At 41.6% G+C, this 26,805-nt stretch overlaps 1 protein-coding gene across 1 annotated transcript in view; it reads left to right on the forward strand.

The window, feature by feature from the left end:
• Positions 1-25,989, forward strand: part of ramp1 (receptor activity modifying protein 1) — a 50,167-nt gene extending 24,178 nt beyond the window's left edge. The window contains exons 2-3 of the mRNA XM_070975427.1: positions 7,418-7,553; positions 23,924-25,989. Coding sequence (XP_070831528.1) covers positions 7,418-7,553; positions 23,924-24,179 — 392 coding nt within the window. The 3' untranslated portion in view covers positions 24,180-25,989. The remainder of the gene's footprint in view (positions 1-7,417; positions 7,554-23,923) is intronic.
• The last annotated feature ends 816 nt before the right edge of the window (positions 25,990-26,805 follow it).

Here is a 26,805-nt window from a genome sequence, read left to right on the forward strand (position 1 = left end):
CATAATGGCAGTGAGATCCCTTCATAATGAAGGGACTCTGTTTGCATGAAGGTGCAGGTGGTAGCTTTTCATCCAGTCTGTCCTTGCACATTGGACAGTTCGAGTTATACTGAGAGGGAACATAGAAATCATGCTTACACACATGATTAATATGTCTGTACCAAACATGAGGCAATCAGTGCATATTTAATTGTCTGGACAGGAAATCCAAGCTAATTTCTCTTTGACAAATAAACAAAGATCAAGCTTCTTATTTTGATGCCATTGATGCCTAACCCTCGAGCTGCAGTGCTTATCAGAATGCACAGATTTGTTGATTTATAGCACATGCAACTGGCCTGTGAGTTTCCTGGGCTGCTAAAATGTCTGTAAAGGCTAGAAATACTGCACCTATTAAAACAGAAGCAGTCTGCAAAACATTTTAGAATTCTCAATGATTTATCGGTCGTAGTTCTGGGTGCAGATGGTGTCTGGTTCTGGACCTGGACCACGGCCAAACTCTTGGTGAAAGGATGGAAAGGGATGAGAAGTTAACAAGGGGGCTGCATTTTGGTTATACTGCAAACAAGGTCATAGCATCCTCCCTCAAATCACCAACCAAGCAAAGGTCGTGAACGTCTTACTCGTGTGATGACCAGTGTTACCAGAAGTGATGAACAAGCTACCAGTGAATCTATTGGAGCTTCATTTCCAAATCTGAGCTGTGTCCTGTGTCTGACCGGTTGCTGAGGTCAGCCTCTAGTAGAGTCCAGTGACATTGATGCTGGGAAGAAAAAGGAATTAATACATGTTGGATGGGAGCGTTTCACTGTGCTGTTGGGAACCAGGATGGAAGTGGAAATACAGACTTTGGGACTGGGAAGCAGTTAGAGGGAATTAGATGTCATAGGCATTTATCATCTGACAGTCTGCTGTTATACTGTATAAATATAATGGGCTTATTTTTACAAACTGGAGATACCTTGTCGTGGGTGAGGTCCAGCCTCAGTATGATTATATAACATTTTTAATAATTACCTTATTAGAGATGCTCAAGTTCTTTGGGTAGAAGCTCTGCAACAGTCAGCCAGGGAAATAATTGTACTGGGAATTGGAGTGAAAGTGACAGGGATGTCTCAGGATGGAGATTGGAGATAGGAAATAATTCACGGCTGGGCTGGGTGGATGAAACCCCCCTCCTTTGTAGCGCTTTAGTCTCAATATGGTTCCTGTCACTGAGGACCAAACTGTGTGCTGCAGAGGCCACGACTGAAACTTTCAAAACACCCTCAATCTACTTCATCAAGGCATCATCGCGCAGTACATTTAAATTTGCATTTTTCTCTCAGGAGCTTGCTTACTCTGCCAACCCCTGCTGCTGTGTGTATTACTGTGGGATGCTGCCGAGGAACATGTTAGAAATTCATGATAAATACACCGTCTGACTGAACAGATTGGCACAAGGCAGATAAAAGATGTTCATTGCTGTTGGTCTCGGTTCTGGATTGTATCTGCTCTGGTTTGTAATTCAATTATTTCCATTGTAAATTCATCCTTTAGCTAAAATCAGATCAGAGTTCCCGTTCTCAACTGTGGGAAGACTGGAATAAAATGAATTTGTAAGTATTCCTTGCTGTGTCTGTAATTTCCATAGTTTGCCTAAAACTGCTGAAACACTGACAGCACCTGAGTCGAAGCAACACTAATTTTAGTCGTCTTTCTGATCACATCTGGTTCGGTTTTGATTGTAACGATGTGCTATTTTGTGCTGCGTTTCCAGTTTCAAGCTCGCACTTGTTTGCACAAAGTTGCCAGGACAGGTTGAGCTACATAGAAATGTCTTGGTGAAATGTCTTTCACATGACACCGTTTGCACTTAGTGGTTGAGTCGGTGTTTGAGAATGCAAAAAAAATTCAATCCCACGGAGCTGAGATGTGCTGTGAAGTATGATCCCTTTCCCCTGCCTCATCTATATTTAGACCTTCACTCCAGACTCGTCATTAGCTGCACGTCTGCTGCATCCCTCTGTCTGTAGTCACTTTCAATATGCATGTAGTACCTGAATCTTTCATCTGTGTTCCAGCTTGGCCTATTTGCCTTTTCATTTCATACCAATTCCCTATGTAACGACTTGAGTTTTTAACATCTTGTGCTTGTTTCTGTTTATTTCAGAGCATCTCAACATGTCATTCGTCGCCTCAGAGGCTTGTTTTTGGAAACGCTCCAGATATGATTACAAGTAATAGCTGGCAATATGGTGGTACTGCAGCAGATCAACAGCTGTCAGACTAGACTTGAAGACAGCAGTGTGTCTGCAGGCCTGACTGTTGACTCTGCAAATACAGGCTTTGAGGTATTCAAGAGGGCAAAGAAACTGCATGGGTCAGGACTGTCACAGCTGTAGCGCTAAAGCTATCATGCACATACACAAACACTCATATCGCCGTGGACACAGACACGAAATGCAAACACATGGTCACCGCCTCTTTCATCTCCTCGCTCTGACATGTTTTCCTCTGTCAGCATAAACAAATGAAAAGAATCCAAGTAGAGAAATTCTTCCACTAATGAGAACCTAGTATGCAGATCCCTTTGTCTTACTGTAGGATCAGATTAGTTTCTTTCTGGGGTTTTAGTTTCTAACGCATCCTTGATGATGATGAAGAGCGAGCAAAATGTGCTATAAATAGGCGGATAGTCCAAATCCATCTCACACACAGAGTCACACATGTACACAACACACAAAAAAGCGCATACAGAGCCCCCTAAGCTAGCTGGGCTTGAACACAGTGCATTTTGGGAGACACCCCACAGAGAGCAGAGAGGAGGCAGCATGTGCCAGGTCAAAGGTCGTCCACTGTCTATTTACAGGAATGCCTCCAACTTCATGTCCACTCTCTTGTTCTTGGATGTTATTTAACCAGACGAGTTGACGAAGAGTGTGTTTGTGTTTCCAGAAGCAGCCTTCACGCCTGGGTCAAGTCAGGCTAAGTCAAGTTTATTTAGCCCAGTGTCACATACTGAACCGTGTCCCAGCGGGCTTCACTCCAAAGCTCCTCTCAAAAATCTCTGGAGTCTGGTGAGAGATTCCCCCATCAAAACAGAAGGTACTGTCCTCATAGAGTGTTACAATAGGTCGACATCTGCTGAGGTAAAGCAAACAAGCAAACGTGCAAAGAATGGGTTCAGTGAAAGGAGCCCCCTTCTCTGTGCTTTATTTGTAAATCTGAAGGTCAGGCAGAGAGAAGAAGTGACAGGAATGCATCAAAAATAGAGCGCCAGGCGCTGCCCGTGCAAACTAAACCAACTGACATCACAAAAAAAGCACTATTTATGTACATTTATCATTCAGAGCGGCCACAATAATAATCACTCAGAATCAACCAGTGGAGGCACATAGAAGCTGCGGTGTATGTTTTGTCCGTCTCTCGTTGATGTGGATTGTTGTGATGGAGTCAAAATGGAATTAGAGTTGAAAGTTCGATTTACATCCACAAAATGCACGCAGGCTAAGAAACCAATCTAAGGGACTGTTCTGTCCGTATGTTTCAGTACTGTGGACAGCGCTGCACCTACACACGCACACACACCTTAATTTAGCCATTCCCATTGCACCATTTCACACCACAAACACCCCTTGCTTAGCTGTGGGGCTGCAGCATTAAAGAGGCCATGTTAAGCTCATTTTCAGGTTCATACTTTAACTTTAGGCGTCTGCTCGAAGGTTTACATGTTTAAAAAACACATTTTTTTCATACTGTCCATTTGTGCTGTGCTGCTTTTTTCTCTGTTTGAAACACGTTTTTAGCTGCAGTCCTCTTTAAGGATGCTCTGACTGGTCAGTTCAGCTCATTTATGGTTCGGTGGTAAGATTAGGGAAAGATCGCAGTCTTGGTTTAAAGTGAGAGAGTTCGCAGTGACGCACAAGATGTTTACTTGATCAACATTTCACCAAAACCACAATCTCTCCTGAATCCCTGACAAAGCCCAGGTGAAAAAGTGCTATATTTAAATCATACTTTTATTATTAAGTGTTAAGTAGTCCTTGAATATCATTTGAGTAGTACTTGAATATACCTCAACTGTAAACAGTTGCTAAATTGGCACAAATGTTTGCTTTATTACTATTAAAAGTATTTGTAAGTTAATACACAAAAGAACATTTGGGTACAATTTATAATACACTTACAATAAAGTTCATTTCTTATAAGTACTTTGAAATACCTCTTAAAGTGTTGCAGAATTAGTATATTCATTTTTAATACATATAAATAGAACTTAATGATATATATTAAGAAGTGGACTTTTTAAAAGTACATGTCAAACATACTTTAAATCAAGCACAAGAAGTAAAAGTGTACGTTTAACGACTTCTCTACTTTAATTTGATTTCTAACACAGTAAAGCATACTGCTGTTTGACCTGGGAGCTCATTTATTGCCAACCATCTGCATGACGCAGGATGCAAATGTTCTCAGGTGTCAAAGTCCGACATGTAGCATTGAAAAACATCACATGCGTCCGTGATCACAGCTTCTTTGTTTCCTACCACAGCATGATCGGGAAAGTCGTTTTGTAGAGACGAGGTTGAGGAAGGAGGAGGAACTGGGACGCATCGCAGACAGCGTCAAACCAACATTCAGATGCACATGCACCCTGAGTTAATGTCAGGCTGAAAGGTGCATTATTTTCAGTTCCGGCTCCAAATCGATGTCTTAGCAGGAGGAAATGGGAGAATCATCACTGAATCGTGACCTTTCCTCCAGTGTGCTGTATAACACTGATCTGACGAGGAGAGACACATGCAAGCAATAGGACAAGGCGCTTCATGCTGAGTGAAAAAAGCTCTTTGTCACAGGCTGTTTGGGATGTTTGTATTTTTCCATTCGGCAGCTGGATAAATGCGCAGTTTCCACACACCAGGAGCCAGATGCTGTACATCATGTGTTGCTATGCTAAACACTTTGGTTTGAAGACAACCAAATGGGAAGCTTTTGGCTAGGACACTGCTGCCTTCAGATATCGGTTACTGGCAGGGATGCGGTTATTTAAAAAGTGAGAGGAGATAATGGGCAAAATAAAATTTAAATGGTTAAAATGTGGCAACAGTGCTGAACATACAGTAAGAAAAAGTTCAGTTAGAAAGGCAGAGCTGTCTCTGTGCTCATCCTGCAGATTGTTGTTCTATAAAAGTGCATAATATGTCAATTTTCCAATATGTCAAATGTGTGCATTTTGATGACAAAGTGAGCAGACGTCTTGTCTAGAATGTTTCATTAGCAGTACAGCTTCTCAGTAATATGTGCCATTAATTTCTCAGCATTTTCTCATTTCATTCTGAAGTCTAAATTGTCTCAATTCTTAAAAGTTGTCATTGTGATCGTCATTATTCATGTTCAATTTCCCATCAAGCAAAACATGTTTAAATGTTAACTATCACTGAACACTACTTTCCACTATTCTGTTGTTCTGGTGCAAAACTGATGCCTTTATTGTAATTTCTGACTCTGGTCTTATGTCCTTCAGGCTCAAATCAACATGCATGCAAACGAGCCATCATTAGCATGGTTCAATTAGCCCACTCAGATGGAATAGATTTATTATGTGAATATGTAGAGCTGGCCTGAGGGCCATCACGGATTTGGGTTATTTATTTTACTGCTTTCATGTTTGCTCACTTCATGAGAAGGTGCCTTCTTCTAACCACGACCATGAGCTTTCCCAACCAATCAAGCAGTAGTCGCAAAACCTGACCCAAGCTCGACCATGCAGAGGCAGACCAGAAAGCTCAATAAACTGCTGGAAGTCAGTCACAAACAACCTCTAAAATCTGATTTGCAGAGGAGACTTCAACTCTCTTGCTCTTCCTTCCTGTGCGTGGCTTTCACAAACACGCTTGATCTCGATCTGTGATTGTTTGATTGGAGTTGTGTCGACATGCAAATAAACCTTTTCATCCTCTCTCCTCACAGCAGGAGTTGGACTTTTTGTAGGAAAGTAAACAAGTTATTTGTCTCTATTTTGAAGTTTTTTCCCATCTTCAAAATGGATCCTCTCTTATATCTCTGTTTCTATCTCCACTTCCCCTCTGCACCGTAACATCGATACATAAACACACACATGCATTTGCACACATAATACAGTTGACATTAGTGATTCTGAATGAGCGAGAAATACCCAAGCTGATGTGTCAACGCCTCCACAAAACCCTCAGGGGGCTTGAGAGAGATGACGAGACAGAGGAAAGTTGTAAGAGATCAAGAAGGAAGCTGCCACAAGAGGGATGAATAGATGTGTACTGCATATAGACGTATACAGATTCCCTGAGACGAGACACAGCTGGTCATAAAGAAATAGTGTTGTGGGAATAAGGGAGGTAAAGACGAAAAAGAGTTAGCGTAGGCAATGGAAATAAGTTGAGGCTGCAGGGAAACAGGAAGAGGAGAATTAGGAGGAAGTGAGGATGATGAGGGAGTGTGTTTCAGACGTGACGAGTTTATTAATGTGACATCTGCATCAAAATGTTTCAATATTGTTGATTTACTTCCAGCAACAAAGTAAATGATGATGATGAGAAAATTCTCATTAAAAAACAAAAACGTAGTTACTGAAATCTTTGTTTTACACAGATGGTTGTTCTGGAAGGGTAATTATTGCACATAACTCCAATAATTACAGCGGTTGTTCAGGCTATATTTGAAGGGGTTTTTTTTAAAGATTGTGTTGACATTTTGGGAAGATCGATACCACCCTTGTACGTTCATGCAATACGACAGCATAGCAAGATGGTTATCTTAAGTTAAAAAGGTAAAAAGGTTAGTTCCTGAGCTTTAAAGGTGCTGGCAGGTGGATTTTTTCAACTCTTTTTGGGGCCATGCTTACTATTTCCCCCTTACCTGAGTCTTTATGCTAAGCTAAGCTAATCGGCTGCAGGTTTTAGCTTCATATTCTGCTCACATATCGCATGATCCATTTTCTGTAGTAAGTGCTGAACAGTGTTATCAGTTTATGACTGTGGTTTCGCCTCCATGAGGCATCAAAGTCTCATTTTATCTTCTCCTTTCTTAGCTGCATTCAGATCTTTTGACCTTGTCTCTTTACCAGCACACAGTCTTTGAGTTAATAGTCCAAAGCTTCCTGCTCAGCATGTAATGTTCTTTAAATATCCACCAAGAATTCCCTGGAAATGTTCCTTTTCGGTGCATCTTCCACTGTGTTGGTTGTAAGGCAGAGATATACCCACCACTGTGGTAGCAGATGGTGTTTCTGTGTCATGTCCCACAGATGGGAAAAAGAGACGACAGCATTTAAGGTCAAAGCTGCTTTCAATCCAAAGTGCTTTCACCCCATCATAACCTTTAAACAGGCTGGTTTCCATTTTTTTTACGATCAGAAAAACTTTCTTGCCACTCATCCACATTTCTCTTCCCTCGGCAGTGTCTCAGTGTGTGTCTGCCCTCGGGTGTGGACCCCACTACGAGCTGGCCATCGAGGAGTTCTGCCTGGCCAAGTTCAGACTGGACATGCAGGAGCTGGACCAGAAAGACTGGTGTAGCTGGGAGGACACAGTCGAGTGAGTGGGATGAACACACACACAAAGAGAGAGCGGCATCCAAAGACAAACAGATTTACATTCGCACAAATACGAACGACACACAATACGCTTCACATTGAGGCTTTGAATGAACAGTTTCATCCTGAAGCACAATGATCTCCACACACTCTAAAAATCAGGCTCATCATCGTTGCTCATGCAGTCAAGAAAATGAAAGATAGTCCACAGTAGGAAGCATTATCTTAAAAAAGAAGTAGATTTATTTATTTCTGGCTGGAGGTCTCCACAGTGGTCTGACATTTTGGTCACCTTCCAACAGCTGATTAGATACTGGGTGAGAGACAACAGAGAAAGAGAGTGACTGGGAAGAATGGAGGGGGGTGAGAGACGGTTAGTGCGGAGAACAAAAGCTCTACGCTTCTGGCATAAACAGAGATCTTTTGTTAGTGTACAAATATTATCTTTGCACTCGCTGTAAAAGACGTCTGGCGCCACAGGTTTTCAAAATTGCTCTTACGAACTGAGTGCCAGTTATTGGCACCGTTACAATTCAATAATAGCATAAATACTACCCCCCGCTTGATCTTCAGAATGAATTATGATATCATGCTGCTACCCCGAGGTGCCGCTGAGGGCTCGTTACTCCATCATAACCCCACTATCAGCAACCTTGGAGGGTACCCCAATTAAGCGATTCTCCAATAGGTTTGACCTAGTCTCATGAGCAGCATTGTCTCTGTTCTCATGAGAAGTACAAACTGTTGCTGTGCAATCCCTTTGATACAGCGCTGGGCATGAGCCAACTGCTGTGTCATAGCAGGTGTGGAAAAACCAAGCTGCAGCATTGATTTGGGCAAAGTGGTTCTTCGCCTTTGCACGGCCTTTAATAGTTTGTCAGCCACGGTTTTGCACTAGTCTAAATATAAATAGTCTATTATTACTCATATGTGGATGCAATCATACACAGACTGCATCCGTTGTGTTTGGATGAATACTGCATTGTCATCAGCAGGAGTCTGAACCATACGAGTACCACAAGGCTCTATTCACGGGCCTCTGTTAGTCAGCTTGTACACCTTCCATCTATATAATCCTGGTGCATGTAGCAAGCGACAGGTACTGGAGAATTGGCTGCCAACCGTCCAGAAACAGTGGAGGAAGTAGTGAAGTTGCTAAACTTACACAAATATTTACGTGAATGGGCAAAAAAATAAAAATGTACCAAAGTTAGAGGCAGAATCTATAATCCTAGAGTAAAAAACATGGCGGTTAAGGTTTGTTTGCAGCAGTGTGGCTGAAAAACTTAAATTTAACGAGGACAGTTTGGTCTTTAGTTGTTGGACAGGATCCATTAAAGAAACAGTATCTAGGATTTTCTGACTTGTTGACTGACCTTTTCCCTTCATTTTTTGTGTCAAATCTCCTCACTGAATATAGAAAAAAAAGCAACAAAATGTAAAAAAAAAAAAGTGGTGAGTGAAAGATTGAAATGTCAAAAACAGCTCAGCTGAGTTTAAGGTCAAGTATCAAGGCGGTTGTTCCCCCTTCGAGGAAAAGCTGCATCCTGGCCAAGATGCCACCAGGGATTTCTATTTCAGTTCGAATGACATTCGGCGTCTGTGTACGTGTCTCTGTGTGAGTGTCCTTGCCTCGGATCCCAGAATGCACCTCGTTCCATTACACTTTACAAGCTTTCACACAGAAAAACGGCTCAAGTGTCAAAGTGACTTTGCATGACTGCCTTTGTTGCGCATTCGAACATACTTGAATTAAACAAATCATGTCATCTCTGAAAAAGAGAACCACCATGAGCCTTATCTTCTCCTCCCTGTTCAGCACCACATGTTAACGGCTTTTATTGACTTCATCTCATCCCATTATAGCCGCTTTTATAATATGCAGTATACCCCTGTGTCTCACTGATGCTAATGCAAAGCTATTGCATGTTTATCTGCGCCCTTTCTAGTTCGTGACATCCCTAATACATTTGTACTCCCACAGCCCCTCAACTCATGATACTATTTGTTCTCCTGTCAATATGCTGCAGCGTCTACATCAAATCCCAGCATGCAACGAGAAAAGGGCAGAGAAATGCCCTGGAGAGGTCACCATCCCATTACCCACCACTCAATACAGAGATGTCTCACTCCCATTCAGAAGCAATGCAGCCACAGTAAAGCTTAATAGCAGGAAATCACTCCAGTCTTTTGTATTAATGAGTCAATTTGAGATGCAGACAGAAACGATTATTATATGACAGACAGAATCCAAATACAAAAAGCATTTCTGGTAGAATTTTCTGGGAAAGTCTGTTTTACTTTACCTTTTTCACTGAAGACATTTTGACTTCTCATAGAAGGAAAAGCAAAGGCGTTAATAACAACATTAAACATGGATCTGTTCCCTTAAAGTGTCCTAGTAAGTCAATCAGCCAGCATGCACAATACCAGGACCCTGAAGGTGAAGCAGCCAAATGGAATTCAGCCTTAAATAAATGAATATAAACAGATAAACCTGTGATAATGGATATATATGTGCACTAAACTATGAACAACAACATGTCTGGCCTTCAGGTCAACATGAGATTTTGTCCATGTTACATTAAAGCTCACCCCTCAGGCCTCCTCCAAACCACTTCCTGAAGGACACATGAACGCTCACTGCCTGACTCCTGCCACAATCACACTGCACGTGCTCTGCCATTTTTCTGCAACTAGCCCGCTTTTGCAATCTTATGTGGAAGACTCCGGTCATGTGCAAGGAGCGCTCAGGCGGTTTTTCCTCATTCAGCCATTAAATCTCTCACTGAACTTTTCATAGCTTTTGGTTCCCTGAAGCTGCTGTGTGCAGTCAGAGTACCATGGACTCCTCAATAATACACATGCCACCTAGGTCACTGAATGCACTCGGGTTTATTACAGGCCTGCAACAGCCACAGATATTGAATTTTATTTGGGAAATTTTTTTCTCAGAGCATTTGATTTATGCATTGCTGTCAGGATGAAAAAAAATCTCAAAAAATGCATCTAAAATTCTCTTATTTTGCATGCCCTACATGTTAATGTTGTATATTCATACAGCTTTAAGTGCGGATTTATTTGAAAAGTCTCAACTGCATCTGCAAACTTGTTTGCTGTGATAGAGTACACAGCTCAAATTTTAAGAGTCTGCCAGTTGCTCTTCACATTTATGGAAATGTATGGAAATCAATGGCTGCCTGGAAGGCTGGAAACATGCTTTCAGACATGTGAAGCAGCAGCAAGAGTCACGAAATATTTGAGAAGCATCTATGCATTTAGTCACTTTGCTTCAGCTGTGGTGAAACTACTGTGCCGCTCACTACAACGCAGTTGTTTGCATGCAGTGTGCATGACTCAAAATCACAAACTCCAATATTAGAATACAGCCAGTACATACTAATTCATGTTCAAATGTTTACCGCTGGATTTGAAGCTCAGTGAATCAATAAAGCATGTGCTGTCAGGCTTGTCTAATGACTTCCAGCAGCACTGGCCAGGGAGGTGACACTGCGACACAGATGGCAGTCACCCCATCACCTCTGCAAAGCCTTTAGAAAACCAGTGTTGTCATTTTACCCTGAAAGAAGCAACAGCAATAATTGGATAAAAGGAAAAATAGACAACTTCAGTTCTTTGTAGATAGCATCAAAGACAGTGACATTTATGTAAATGTGCAGAACTGAAGCAGCAAAGAGGAGAAACTCTAAAAACGAATTCATTTTTAATATTCTTACTGTCTCTGCATCGGTGCAGGAAGTGGTTGGCACAGTCAATCTGTGGACACGCTGATCTTTAATTCAGACTCTCATACCGGCTCTGCTCTGACAAACATGGGGTTTGCTGATAAACCCGCTTGGTGCACGCATTTGATGGTGAGTTTAGTTGTACGATAATTCGGAGGAGAATAATTGTTGCAGTTAATCACGTCGGTCTGCGAGCACCTAGGTTTGTACCAGACACTCAGCAGATGGAAAATATGACAAGTCTGTTCATGCAGATGGAAGGCAGATGGAAGGACACAGACGTCCAACTGGAGACAGGAATGATAACATGTCACCATCTTTGTTCAATTTGAACTTAATCCAGCATGTTGCTTTAAAAATGAAGGCACTCTGGGTGTGCACCACTCATCTGACACTCTGCAGATCACAGAAACAAACAGATGCGTGGAATACAATTCTTTTATACGTCATTATGATTATAAATGTGCTGCTAATGAAAAAAAAAACAGCAGCAGAAAACATGTGTTAATTATTTTTTTGTCCATTATTTCTCAAACCTCACACAGTTCTGCCTTCAGTTATATGCACATGATATGACTTTGTGCTCCTGCTGATGCTGCATGATCAATCAAGCTCAGCACAAAACATTTATTTCAGATTAGTCATCAGAGGCAGCGTCAGGCGAGTTATGGCGAAGAAGCAGGTATCAAACTGTTGACTGGTCATTTTGAGGCAGACTTAACACACAGTGGCCAACCGCACAAGTGCTAACCAGTGGTGGAAGAAGTATTTTCTTTAGTACTAATGCCACACTGTGAAAATACTCCAATACAAGTCCTGCATACAGAAATTTACTTAAGTAAAAGTATGTATTACTGGCAAAATGTAAGTGCTCACTGTCAGTATATCTGATGATTTTGGATTGTATATGCTGCGTTTTATTGCTATAGATATTTAAAGTTCAGCTAATTTTAAGTACTTTATATACTGTTGGGTAATTTAATCTACAGCAATGCATCATATTCTCCAACATCATCATGTATTTGTCCATCCTGAGAGAATCACTGAAAAACAGCCTGTTTTCAGCTTTGTGGTCATTCTTTTTTCCAAATAATCCAAGAGGCTTTTTAAACAGTTTATTTATCTGAAGAAGTCTGGGAATTATCTCAAGCCGTAGGAAGGAACACTTCATCCTTCAGTGTATCAGAAAAAATCCAAATCACAGTATTTACCTCTGAGATGTAGTGAAGTAGAAGTATAAAGCTGCATAAAATGGAAATACTCAAGTACAGTACCTTGAGTAAATGTCCTCAGTGCACTACTGGTGCTGGCTTAACTGTAAAACTTTATTCCACTCTCCATCTTTCACTTCCATCATGCTTTTCACCTCACTCGGCCATTCAATACCTCGCTGAAGTTTCCATAGCTCCTTCATAACAGCTGCGTGAGGTCAGAGCACCACAGACGGCTCAATAACACACAAAACCCTGAAGTCGCTGCAGGCGTCAGGAGGATGTGCACACATTCAGTCTGCACTTGTAACGCTGATGGTTTGTAAAGGCTCCCCAAAGAAAGTGTACGCACCGTAGTTATTCCACGTTACAGAAACTCTTTAGTGGAAAATGGATTTCATGCAAACAAATTTAGCTGAAAAAATTGGTAAGATAAGAACTGCTGGAGAGAAAATAGAGACTGATAAAGGATTTGGTACTCTGTCATGTCCAATTACTCAGCGCCAACGGCATCTCTGAACAAAGACAGTAACAATTTAATTGCTTCAAGCCGATGGGTGCGACTCCAATTATTAAGCGTCTGAGACTTCACAGTGATCTTTTCTGCAGCCACCGTAACAGAAAAAGGCCCTCTGGAAAACAACTGCAGCAAGAATCTGTCTTTTAATCCATTGACCACAGTGATTATGAAAATATTCAATCATAGTTGTTTCCCCTCATAAGAGCATTAGCAGAACATCATTATTCACTGCTCTGTGCAGCCCTAAATCATGTCAAAGTATGCTGAATTTGTTCAAAAGGGCTGTGTGAGATGAATTGGAAGTAATCTTTTATCCTTTCAGCCTCTGAGTGTGCGGGCGGAACAGAAACAGGCATTGATGCACAACGTAGATCAACTGATAACTGTGGCTCTGACAACTTCTAGCTTGTTCAATAAGGGAAGGCGTAACACAGGACGTGTGTCCACACCTGGAGATAACAGAAGCACATTACAGTTAAAACTGTAAAAGATTTCTTTCTTTTGGGCATATTTGTGTCATGTGATTTATGAAGCGGTCTGTACGGTTTATTATTTCAATTTTCGATTTTATGTTCTGACAACGCGGAACAGCTAATGTTAGCTAACGTTAGCTAATTTTAGATGGATATTATGTTCCTGACTGAGCCAGTTTGCTGCCTCTATGACTCTTCTATGCTGCTGTCTACCTGTGCTACATTTTAGTCTTGTAAAGCATTAAGATGTAGTTTTACAAAAGCTATGTTAAACTACAGCAGCGTCCCGATAATCTGTGAGCTGTCTGCAAATCGATTGAACTGAACCTGAGTACTTTTTCTGTTTGAGGTATGAGAGAAATAAATATGGAAGAGTTGAGCTCTGCTGCAACACTAATCAGCACTTGATGAAAAAAAAAGAAGTTAGGCTGCCCTCCGTCTCTTTCTCAAAACTTCAACATCAACAACTTGAGATAATCTGCTGCGATTGAATATGCATGAGGTCTGTTAACTCTGCTTTAGTCTACCCATCTGCCAACCTGAGGAGCGCACGACCCCGTGGGCTGTATCTGCTCGTCCGTCCGCTCTGTCTGCTGGGTTAGTCGGTTAATCGTGGAACATTATTACTGTGTTCAGCATGGCAGTGGCTTAACGCAGCCTCCAACACACACACACACTCACACACACACAACTCCTGCTGCATTATGCATCGTTCATAAACACTGCAAAAACAACTTTCTTTAATTTTAGCTTTCATTTGCTTCATAAACAAACCAATTAGACACAGATTCTCCGAGGAGAAGATTTTTTCTAGCGTAAAATTTTTTTCTTCTGCTTATTAATATATGAACCTTATGTATAGCACTCATTAAAAGTCTTAATTAATGTGCTTTACTCCTTTCCTATACTGTGTAAATGCTCAGAAAAGCAGCTGGTGACTGGTATGACATCAATTCTGGATCAGAACACAGTAGAATAGTTTTCCCAATAACTCCAAACACAGATATTATGCTGTGATTAATCCTAATTAAGGTCTAATTCTCTCCCCTTGCCCTTGTCTCTGTTTTTCTTATTGCCGGCTCTTTGTGTAAAAATAGCTGTGTTTCTTGGTTTTGTAAGCGTTTTTCTTTTTTCTGCGTGATTGTTGAGGGTATTTTGGTCAGTCAGTCATGCATGCCTGTCAGCCGTCTGTAATAATTTAAAAACCTTTTTGTGAGTGAGCTCAAATCAGGTTACGTGTGAACCCAGGCCAGAAAAATCCAGTGAGCTCAATAGTGTGGAAAGCTAATTGAAGTTCCCTTTCCGTGGACCTCTGTGATTAAACGGCTGATTAGTCGGTGATTAGAAATGGATTGCCGTATGTTTTTACAGCTCTAATGACTGGACGACATCCAGCGATCCCTGGATTGTCGGGCGACTGCAGCCGTTACGCAATGCACGTTTAATAGCATTAGGATTTGAAGATTGCCCCCGTTAGCTTAGTAAGTTAGTTTAATAAAAGCAGTCACTCGTTTTTGAAGATCATCAAACTGTCTGGGAGACATTTCCTTCCACATTCACATTCCTCAGCTGCTGCTCGAGAGGGGAAACATTTGTTCTCGTTCGTTCCAGGGAACAAACATATCACCTCCTTTTGTATTCCTGTGCTGCGGTACGGTTCCAATTCTTTACATAATCCCCATTATATATCCTCCTCCTGTATTATTGGATATTATTATTAATACACTGGCATTTGCACACATCCACTACGTTGATTTGGAAGTGACCACAGCCCTTGGAAAAACATACGAAAGGTGTTTCCCTGCTCTAATTGAGCCATCTCCTTGTTCTGAGCCTCTGCATCAGTACAGCAAACATTGACTCTGATGACTCACTGGTCCCACTGGGTTTCAGATGAAGCAGGAAAGGAATTCAGGATGGGTTTTCCCAGAACTGTTTTCCCCTGCATTCTGCACCTTTACTTCTCACCTTCCCTCCCTCTCTGTGTCCCTTTGTCATGACACCCATCACTGGAAACAATGCATTATCTTTCTCACATACAGATGGAGTTACAGCATCGATCTCTATATAGAACATCCTCTTGAATAATGTGGCATCTGGCATATGGCTGTTCTTAAGATAACATATTTAATGTAGAAATGTTCACAAGTTTCAGGCTTTCCACTGCAGTCTTCTTTTTTATTTCTTGACAAATTCAGATCATAATAAAGAGCAACAGTGCTTTTAATGGCCTGAGTTTTTCCTCCCAGGCACTTAAAGGAAGCTCAATCGCTCCCTCACTGCAAGCGTTTGGGTAAATTCTATGAAGATGTATGTGACAATGTGTTATTACAATATATTCTGAAAAAGATGGTAGAATTAAACTCAGAGCAAAGACAGTTAAGAAAAGTGCTCTTGATATAATTACAGACTTCCCTCTGCAATAATAGTTACAAGTAAAGACTGTAGAGAATATGATGTTATACTTTTAAGAGTGATCTTTTGTGAAGGTTTTTTGTCAGCTGGAGTTGAACATAGCCGAGCTGCTGCCCCAGAAAATCAGTAGATCTGGCCCTAAATGTAATGTTCATTTGGGTTAGTCAGTTGAAACAGGTTTTAATCCTATTTTTAAACTGCCATTGTTATTGAAGGCACAATAATCAGTTTTGCAAAAATAATGGCAATATATAGCACCTTCTTTTCTTTTTTCATGAAGAGCGAGTGCACATGTGTGCTGCTAAGAGCGCCTTAAAGGCGTCTGTCCGTGGTGCTGAAGATAATGTTGAATACTCAAGGTAACTTTGCATATTTAACTGTCTCTTAGTCGTGCTATATGTTAAAAATACACACATCATGGAAGGCCTTGTTAGCTGAATGGTTGTAGTGCGTACCACACATGGCCAGTCTGCCTCTTCACTGTCACGTCAAGTGCATGTCTTTCCTCATAAAACATGGATTTGAAAAGCCGAATTTTAATGTATTTGAAGCTCAGCATTGTTTATATCCATGTTTACCTGCTAGCAGTCTTCCTGCAATTGCTGGTTGTTTCCTTCTATTGACATCTGTGTAAACCAGTGGAATACCGTTGCTAGTAATACGTGTCACATCACCTGTGTGTACAGCCCTGTGTGTATATAGGTGCATCCTCATGCACATGCACAAGATAAACAAAACGGGGATCCACTCATAGAAAAACAGTGGAGGTCTAAGACTCCACAGGAAACCTTTAATGTGCAGTAAACAGTCTGCTCTAGCCGTAAGCATGTGGCAAACATCTTCCACTGAGTCAGTTTATGTGTCCTGGTCTAACAGGGACATTTCAGTACGGACACAACAAACATTTGTACACACATATGGATAAACTGTATAAACACAGTCACAGAAGCCAATTAATTCCCCAGCATAAACACACACAAAGCACTCCAGCACAAACACGTGTACAGTAGACATGCAGGTATTCACACAAACGCAAGCACACACGTGTCAACAACAAACGTCAACACACACCAAGCCCACCGTCTGCTCACATCGTGACAGCGACTGATTCGGAAATAGAAATTCAAAACAGAAGTAGAACAAATATGTGCAAAAATGAGTGTGTGTGTGTGTGTGTGTGTGTGTGTGTGTGTGTGTGTGTGTGTGTGTGTGTGTGTGTGTGTGTGTGTGTGTGTGTGTTTTGGGGGCCAGAAACAAGAAACTACTACACAACTCGAAAAAAAACATCTTTCAAACTTTGCAAATATTTTAGCACTTTTACTGTCATGTACAAAATGGAAAGGGTTGCACGCACACACACGCGCACGCACACACACGCACAGTGCGTCATATTTTTCTACTTAGATTCATTTCCTGGAGACTTATCATAACCATAATCCAACTCTTCTCTCTAAAATATAATGATTTACCTTTTTGGGACTTTTGTCCCCACAAGGAAGGCAAGTCCAGACATCTCTGCATCATAAGTAATACCCACAAACACACACACGCATGCACGCACACACACACACACACACACACACACACTCGTGCAGAAACTCGGATCTTAAATCTCCCCCAGAGGAAAAGGGATGCAGGAGGTGAGCAGAATAAGAAAGTAGAGAGAAAAAGAACATTTTGTGTGATGTTCTCAGTAGCGACAGTTTGGCCTGTTTTCTTGGGGTTTTTTTGGTCTCAGAGGGAGGAATCTCTCCCTCTCTGCTCTGACGTGATCTCTGCAAGCAGTCGTGACAGAAACTTTCTCAACATTAACTGCAAGCGATGAAGAGGAGCTTCTCTAATGAGATTCAGCTCAAGGTGGTGAAGCACAGTTCAGCATCACGGGGCATAGAGACGTACCGAGGCACCGGGTCATGTGTAGAAATTCAGAAATGGAACTAAATGAGCGGAGATGTGTATTCTGTGTGTAATATGACAATGCTGTTTAATCTTCAATAGGTTTTTCTCTGTAGGTTTCATCCGGTTCTTAGCTTCTGCTGCAATCCTTTCTTGCTTCATGACCCATTTTCCTTCTCCAGGGGATCTCTCGCTTTTCTTATCAGATGTTCTCAGAATGAACGGAAGTACAATGACAGTATCGCTGCTGATTGAGAGCTTTGTGTCATATCTGCACTATATTTAGTTTTTCTATATTTAGGGATGTTTCATGTGGTCTTTGAACAGATTAACTCGTGGTTCAACCCTAATTTAAAAACAGTGTGGACGCTCTGTACAACATAACTAAAACAGAATGGGATCATCCCATGGGAATCCTTTCCACAATATATTTAAAGTTTAAGCTCAGCAGCTTCATTTTTGTAAATATCTGTTTATTCTGAATTTGATGCAGCGACACATTTCAGACAAGTTGGGACAGGAGCAACTAAAGACTGGGAAAGGTGTTGAACGCTCCAAAAACACCTGTTTGGATCATTCCACAGGTAAACAGGTTGATTGGTAACAGGTGATAGTATTGTGATTAAGTATGAAAGGGGCGTCCTGGAAAGACACAGTCGTTCATAAGGGAGGATGGAGTGAGGTTCACCACTTTGTGAACACATGATTGCATAAAGGAGATTAACACATGGGCTCAGGAACTCTTTGGAAAACTGTTGTAAACACAGTTTTTAATGTAACCACTTATGAAAACTTCCAATCAGCCTATTCTTCATAGAGTGGAACAAGCCTGAAAGAGTGAAGATCAGCATTAGGCTTAATTATCCATCCATCCATCCATTATCTATACCGCTTATCCCTTTCGGGGTTGCGGGGGGCTGGAGCCTATCCCAGCTACAATGGGCGAGAGGCGGGGTACACCCTGAACCGGTCGCCAGCCGATTGCAGGGCACATACAAGGACAAACAAACATTCACGCTCACACTCACACCTACGGACAATTTAGAGTCATCAATTAACCTAATGAGCATGTTTTTGGTCTGTGGGAGGAAGCCGGAGTACCCGGAGAGAACCCACGCATGCACGGGAAGAACATGCAAACTTCACACAGAAAGGCCCCGCCTGACCCGGGGATCGAACCGGCAACCTTCTTGCTGTGAGGCACCCGCACTACCTGCTGCGCCACCGTGCAGCCGGCTTAATTATCATTATGCTTAATTTCAAAATTAAATTAAGCTATTTCCACCTGACAGAAAAGAGTGTGCAGCTCTTTATTTTCTATATTACTCTCACAAATACACATTATGTGCTTTCTTACAATTAAGTGTTCATGCTATTCGTCTCATTTTCTTACATATGTCTCATATAAGACACTGAGGACTGTGGTGCAGTGTTTCTTGGGGACAGCACCTACTGATGCATCCAATATCTTTTACTGGGATTAAGTTAAAAAAACAGCCCTTTGTTAAAAAACTGCAGGCAGCTGCATAGGTGGAGCATATTGCAATGAAATACAGTCCAGGAAGTCCAGTTTGAGTAATGGATACATCAGTTTCAAGGCTTATTAGATGCATAAACACATCACAGTACACTCTGAGATATTACAGCTCTGAAAGGCTGTCACAGCGGCAGGTATTATTACCTCCACCAAGGAGGTTACGTTTTCAGTTCTGTTTGTCAGCAGGATTGCAGAAATAAATTTAGGAGCGGATCCAAATCACGAGGCAGATACACAAATTACTTTTCACTTCTGTTAACATTGCCAGATAGGGCATTTTGGCCCAGGTGGAATAAAAGCCATACATCTTAAAATTGAGTAGATTGTAGGGAAGATCAATAGTGACAAAACAGCAAATTCTAGAAATACAGTGACTCCACATCACAGGTACCAGTGATCCTCTGGGACAGCCAACTCACGAAGTTGCTCAAACTTTATACAGAAAGCAGCCGTTACAGAGCGCTCGGTGGTGCTTTCATTATCGGAAAGCTTTTTCTCAAATGAAGGAGTGGCTATGGAATACATCCAAATGTGACTCCATCAGACATATTAAGGAAAAATGCTCCAACTTTACACTTCGTGAGAACAAGCAAGTGAAGTTTGCACTTACAGATTTGCATATCATAGAAAGAGTTGTCTGTTGACCTCGGCGGAGGTCATCGCTCTCAGACCGCCTTTCCTTTTTTACCTTTTGTTTTGTGATGATTTCAAGCTAAACTATAGAAATACGTTGTGTGACCGGTTTCATTCACATGAAGAAGAGGGCTGTGTTTTTCATGCAGGGTTACAGTTGGTGTGAACACCAACGGTAATTTCAAAGAGAGGTTTAACACTGCTAAATACAACCTGCCCCTAAATATAATATGACTCAGAGGTTGTCAGGGAGGCCAATAGCAAACAAAACATCAACGCTAGACTTTAAGCAGGTTTCCCAAAGGACCTTTCTTTTTCAGACTTTCAGAAAAATGTGACATATTAAAAGAAGGTGACAGAATGATGTCATTTTAACAACGTTATTCCAAACCGTGTGAAAGAATTCGGTGGAAAATATCGATTGTCCACTGTAAGACAAGCTTCTATAGGCTGACAGGCGGTTTTAAACTGCACCTGGATCTGCACCAGACATGAATCGGTTCTTCCTCGGCAGAGATCGTATTTATCGTTCCAGGGCCCAGTCCTGTCTTCCTGCATTGAAAGGACAACAGCATGTAATCCCATCCATCCAGCTTCATACCATGTCCACCTTCCACACTTTGCTCTGTGGCTGACCGTCAGGGGAATAAAGGACCAGCCTGGACTCGTCTCTGAAGTCACTGGAGCTGCTTTGCTCTGGCTTTATTCACACTGTGCTCTTCAGTCAGCAGATCAAACTACTGAAAACAGCATGTCCCCGCCTCATTCAGCTCCCTCTGGCCTTCATCATCAATAAGTATGGTCAGGTCACTCTCTATCACTCTATATGTGCCATGCTCTGTTCTTCCATCTCTCCCCGTCTGTGCATTATGAGCTGATTATTCTTCTCTACTTACACACATCCCTAAATTTCTCTTCAAATATTTTATTTACATGTGCAAATATGTACCTGGAGATTACATCTGCAGATTAATTTCTCAAGCTCTTTAACATCCTCTTTTAAAAACCACATTGACTGATTTGCAAACTGCATCTCCCACACACTTGTTGGGATTTAAAAAAAAAAAATGAAAAAAAACGCTGAAAAGCACTTGACGTGAGAGTGGGCACACAGTCACGCACAGTCTTAACCATGCTCACACTCTTACCGGCGTGTACAATCTGACAACTTGCTGCCAAAGTGATGTGAAAGTGAACAAAAGTGCACTCACAACAGCAGAAAACATAAGCTGTTAAGAACCCAAACAGACAGCTCGATGTACTTTAAATCTTGTTTATGTGTAGTCATTTCCATAAAATTCCTGAAGGGGTGAAATAAAGTTTGCAAAGGATGCGGTGTCGCATTCAGAGGATTCGACTTGGCGGGCTGTGGAGGGCACATGTGTCTAAAGGGATACTGCATGAGCTGATTTCCCTCCCGAGGATCATCAACTTGGGTTTAGAGAATGCTTTAACCTTCATTAGCATACACAAAAGGCTTCTGCAGAAGACCAGCGTATGATTATCAGGAGATCTAAAGTGATTTTAAATGGGTGCCAGAGCAAGATGCTCTGTTACTGTTTAGAGTAGCAAACCTTGCGTGAAGCCACGTCATTTCTTTGTATAAATAAGATGAGCTGTCTGTGTAAACCTTCTGTCTGCTGTCCCGAGGTTTAGACTGAGATGGCAAATCCAGTCTGGAATAGACAAATCAGGCAACGGCACTCATATGAGCAGATGAGTTGGAGAATGGTTGTGCAAATATAAGCATCCAGCGTCCAATGGGATGAGGGTGTCTGGCTTTCTGAGAAACCTTAATACTTTGGCCTTTGTCAATCCCAGTAATGTAATCAAAAGAGTCTCAAAAATTCACATTTTCTCTGCTCTCAGCATTGAATGGAAAACATGCGAATCAAATCAAAGCAGTAACCCTCTGATCACTCCGCAGTTGTTGCTGTTTGTTGATTCCCACAGAGAAAACAACAAGTAAGACTGTATTAATGAGTGTCCACCACTGAAACCAGTTTCTCCTGAAAGTTGCATGACACTGTAAAAGAGGAACAGTCAGCTCTGTGTCTCGGTGCCATCACCACTGACATCTCTAATCCTCAACTTGCCCTCCTTTAGTATACAGTTAAAGCAGAGTATCTGTGGTAATAGTATCGGTCATGGCACTCAGCGTTCGGATAAAGATGAGCTCTGGATGCCAGCATGAGAGACAGAAGTGGTGAAGAAAAGGCATAAAATGAAAATTAAATTTCCACACTCCTTCTGACTGCCTTGATGTTGTTTCCCTCCCTTTCCACTGCCTGCCAGTTCTGTCTTTCTTATTAATTGGGAAAAATGTATAAATACATCATGGGCAATACGTGCGCTCTCCTCCTGCCTATGAAACAAAGTTTACATCACTTTAACCAACACCATGTGTAACTGTCCTGGCTTTACATCACAGGTGCTGATTCACTCTGTATACACTTTAATAAGGCTAAAAAATAAATGACTTGGTGGATTATATTCATCAGCACACACACACACACACACTGTCTCAAAGAAGTTGCAGGTTTAATTTGACACTGACCGTCGCTGCATTAGGTGAAATACTAAACAACTACATCTCTTTGTGTGCGCCGCCTCTGCCTTAACAACTGCTGCGACTTCTTTCAGTCGATGACTCACAAACATCCTCAGAAACCTCAGTTCTCATCAGACCGGCAGCAGGACCAGAATTCTCTTTTCCTCTTTCCACGACTGATTTGTAAGACTTCAAGGATAAAGCCGAGGAAGGAAGTACACCCCCGGACAGAGTGAACCTGCCACCCGAAGCAACCACAGTTCTCTGTGCAGCTGATCCCATGCCAAGAAGCCCTGAGCTGTTTACATCTACAGTTATTCCACAAAGTAGGACCTCACATGGGGTCCATCATCAAAAGCTGTTAAAATATTAGAATCAGTTTCCAGTAGCAGCATAAAAAGCTCTGATTAATCCACTGCACACCACTTGCAAAGCACCAAATGGCAGACGATCAAAGCTAGCGACTAGTCGGTGAACATATTTGAGCATTTGGCCACTAAAGATGCTTCTCTCAAGGAATTAGTGGAGACCAAAACAGGGCTGAAAGAAGAGGGAACACTTGACTTCAATTAGTAAGGTGGACAGAAACACAAGTATATAAGCAGATAGCTGTCAGTCAATTAACTCACTGTGCAAGTGTGCATACGTGTGTGGTCTCTGTGAGCGTGCACTGCTGCTTGAACTATGAGCGCTATGATGCATCTGACCTTAATTTGTGCAGCTGCAGTGTCCTCTGTGTGTCAGTAATAATCATGGGTCATTACCTCAATTATGGCCTGGTGAACCCCTGAGATCGACTCACCGTGGAGGAGCAACACACACATGCACGCACACACGCATAGACTGGGTCTAAACAATAGACTATTAGTACAAGACTCTTCCCTCTCGCTGTTTTTTTCTTGAGGGTCTCTCACAGTGAAGGACAAGTGTTTTGATTCTGAGCCATCTGGACAGTCTGTTAGCTCCTAGTTACATCTTATTCGAACAACTATTTCCAAGCTCTTGCTTAAATTCTTTGTTTTCGTTTTACTGAAATTAATGTTGTGTATTTGGTTTTCTTAAATTGAGAATACAGTTTGCAGCACTGTTGGATCAGACTCAAGCAAAACATATATAGTATATACATCCATATATATGTATATAGCATTTTTTGCATCTGTATTGTTTGTATTTTAAGATGTCTAATTTGACACATCCTTTTTATTATTATACATGATTTATGCTGGAGAAATTAATTGATCACTTGAATGAAAGATCAAGATCTCAAACATAGGAACAATTATTTCAAAAACGACTTGCTACTGGTGTCTGCATATGTGCCGTGGTTAGCAAATTCTTTTCCTCGCTGTCTAACTGGCAATCCTTTTCTTTTGTGCCACCGACATGCAGGTTCTACGGCGAGCTGACAAACTGCACATACCTGGTGGCCCTGAAGATGGAGTGCTTCTGGCCCAACAGGCTGGTGGACGAGTTCTTCATCGGGGTCCACAAGCACTACTTCCACGACTGCTCGATGTCGGGACGGCTTCTCAGGGACCCGCCCAACCGCATCCTGGGTCCCTTCATTGTAGTGCCAATCCTGGTCACCCTCCTCATGACGGCACTGGTGGTGTGGAGAAGCAAACGCAGTGAGGGGATTGTGTAGTGAAGGGGAGCGCAGGGGCAGGGTCACATGACTCAAGACAAGAGGTACTTTTTGGCCCTAAGGTTGCGTCAAATTCACCCTCAGTGACCAAAGGATCTCTTTTCCTGAGTGTTTGGGACAAGGATTTCAACAGGACCAGAATCACATTAGAATTGGCCCTGAAGAGGAGCTAAACGAGATAAACTTAAAACCTGCTTCAGTGATGCTTAAATGCACAAAAGTGTGAAACCTTTACAGCTTGCATCTATTGTTACACCAACAGTCTAACATGGATTGAAATCTTTTATGTGGTTTACAGAGGAAAGAGGGGCCGAACTGCTCACCACGGGATGACTAGTGGAAAGACACTGTAAATATTACAAAAATCACTTCACTGAGAGAAACTGCCTCGAAGAGTTTTGAATGTGATGATATTGCTACTACAAGTACAAAAAAATGGCATCTATTTTTGGAGACCGTAAAAATAACCACTACTGACAGCAAGCAGCAACACAGGAATGAAAAGCAGTGCTGATTTTTTCCAGGAGGCCTGTTTTACATAATGGCTAAGATACAAAGGACAATTCCTCCAGCCTGTAAAGGAACCCAGGTATATCAGATTTTCTGTGTATATACATACACTGTAACTACATACAGTACACAGTCAGATGAATCAGTCGGTTGATTGTCAGAATGTCAAGACAAGTTCACTAAATTAATTTCTCTCAGATGCCTGATTTTAACTGATGTCTATTATATTTTAAATATATATTCTGAATCAAGCTGGCTCATGGTCACACTGTCAAGCTCTGGTGGGAGTAGAATGTGCCTGGTTTCAGTTTTCATTCCCTTCCCTCTGCTCGTATCAGACACCCCAGCCTCAGGTCCTCAATGCCTTGGCATAGCTCAGTCGCCCGTCTGAATGGGGAAACAAAGCCACGTTTCCTTAGCATAATGCACACTGAACCAGCAGGAAAAATGCCGGTGATAATGATGTCACAGGCTAAAGATTGGCAGCACAGGGGACTGAAAGACAGCACAACACAGAGATGACGGTCACTGCGCAGGAAGGTCAAGGCCCCAATTTGAACAGGCTGTGATGGTGTTTTGTTTGCAGCTTCCATCCTCCATCACCAAGGAAACTAAAATGAAGAAATGCCAGAGGACACACGGGTGTTGCACGTGAGGACTTTGAAGGCCAACATGCACAGGCAGAAGTTTGGAGAGTGCAGACAGTTAATTAACCAAAAATCCTTACATCCTCTATGGTTTTTATCATTCAAACACGATGTCCATGCTGTTTACCGTATAGAAAGACATCATACCAACAATTACTACATTGATTGCATCTAGGCAGGACCGTGAAAATGTGGAAGGAAAAAGAAGAAAGAATAAAAAATTGACAGTGGAAACATCGCAAGTGGAACTGCAGCAAGAACATAAAGCAACGGATTAGCCAACACACACCTCTGCTGTAGCCTCAAGCACAGTTTGTGTATGGTGGACCTTAGGTTTCTATTGATTTATGATCTCCCAGTGTGGTAGAGTGCGCTGTGTGAACTGCTTCCTCATTGATATTTTTGAATGCTCTCTTTCCTTTATAGATTCATTGACCTGTACCCTGCCTGTCAGCACAACACACTTTAAAACACGCCCACGCTTCCCCAACATGATCTTACTTTGTGCTCTGTGCCAAAAGCTCTAGGAAAACAGAGGGAAATGTTTGCTATGAAGTGTATAATTTTCCATTGGAGTGATTTAAAATGACTGAATTTTGAAATCTGTGATCATGAGGAAAAGTTAAATAAAAAATCTGATTGATGTGTCTGATACACTGAGGACTGGCATGTTTCTCATGAGTCAGAGAGATGGTACTAAAGTGTTATATATGAACGGTGAATCCTGCATTAATGTCCGCATAGCTTAGTGCCCGACATTGAGTCATAATGAATGCACTGGGTTCAAGCCCCCGTGTCATTTGCTGAAGTGTAAAATATATGAAAATGAAAAACTATATTTAGAAAAGTGTAAACAAAACAAAGGCCTCTTGTTTCTACATCACAAAGCTTCATACCCTGAGGAATCATGGGTATATGTAGCAATTAAGTCTCATCATTTTCAGAGTAAATGAAGGTGTTTGTTCATTATTGGTGTTCCCATACAAAATCATATTATATCAATCACAAAGCATAAATAAGGTAAGATAAGCTCTTACCTCAGAGGTTAATTTAGAGCACACAGCTTGTACTTTTTTTTTGTTTCTTATTAGATGAAAGAAGTAATGTGACATTTTGACAAGTGCAAGTCTGAATCTTTCAAGACAATTCCAATCATCAGTAGAGACAAGTGCAAAACAAGTCTCAAGTCATTCGAGCCAAGTCTCAAGTCAATTTAGACAAGCCATTCGAGACGTGTCCAAGTCAAGTGTCATGTCATTTGAGACAAGTCTGAGTCCAGAATCAAGTCGTTACAGACATGTCTAATCCAACTGTTGAGTCATTTGAGACAAGTGCAGGTAAAGTCTCAAGTAATTTGAGACAAGTGGAAGTCTCAAGCCATTTGAGAAAAGTCCAGGTCAACCGTCAAGTCATTCGAGATGTGTCCAACCAAGTGTCAAGTCACTTCAAGACAAGTCTGAGTCAAATGT

The sequence above is a fragment of the Chaetodon trifascialis genome, chromosome 12, assembly GCF_039877785.1.
Source record: "Chaetodon trifascialis isolate fChaTrf1 chromosome 12, fChaTrf1.hap1, whole genome shotgun sequence".
Lineage (NCBI taxonomy): Eukaryota > Metazoa > Chordata > Actinopteri > Chaetodontiformes > Chaetodontidae > Chaetodon > Chaetodon trifascialis.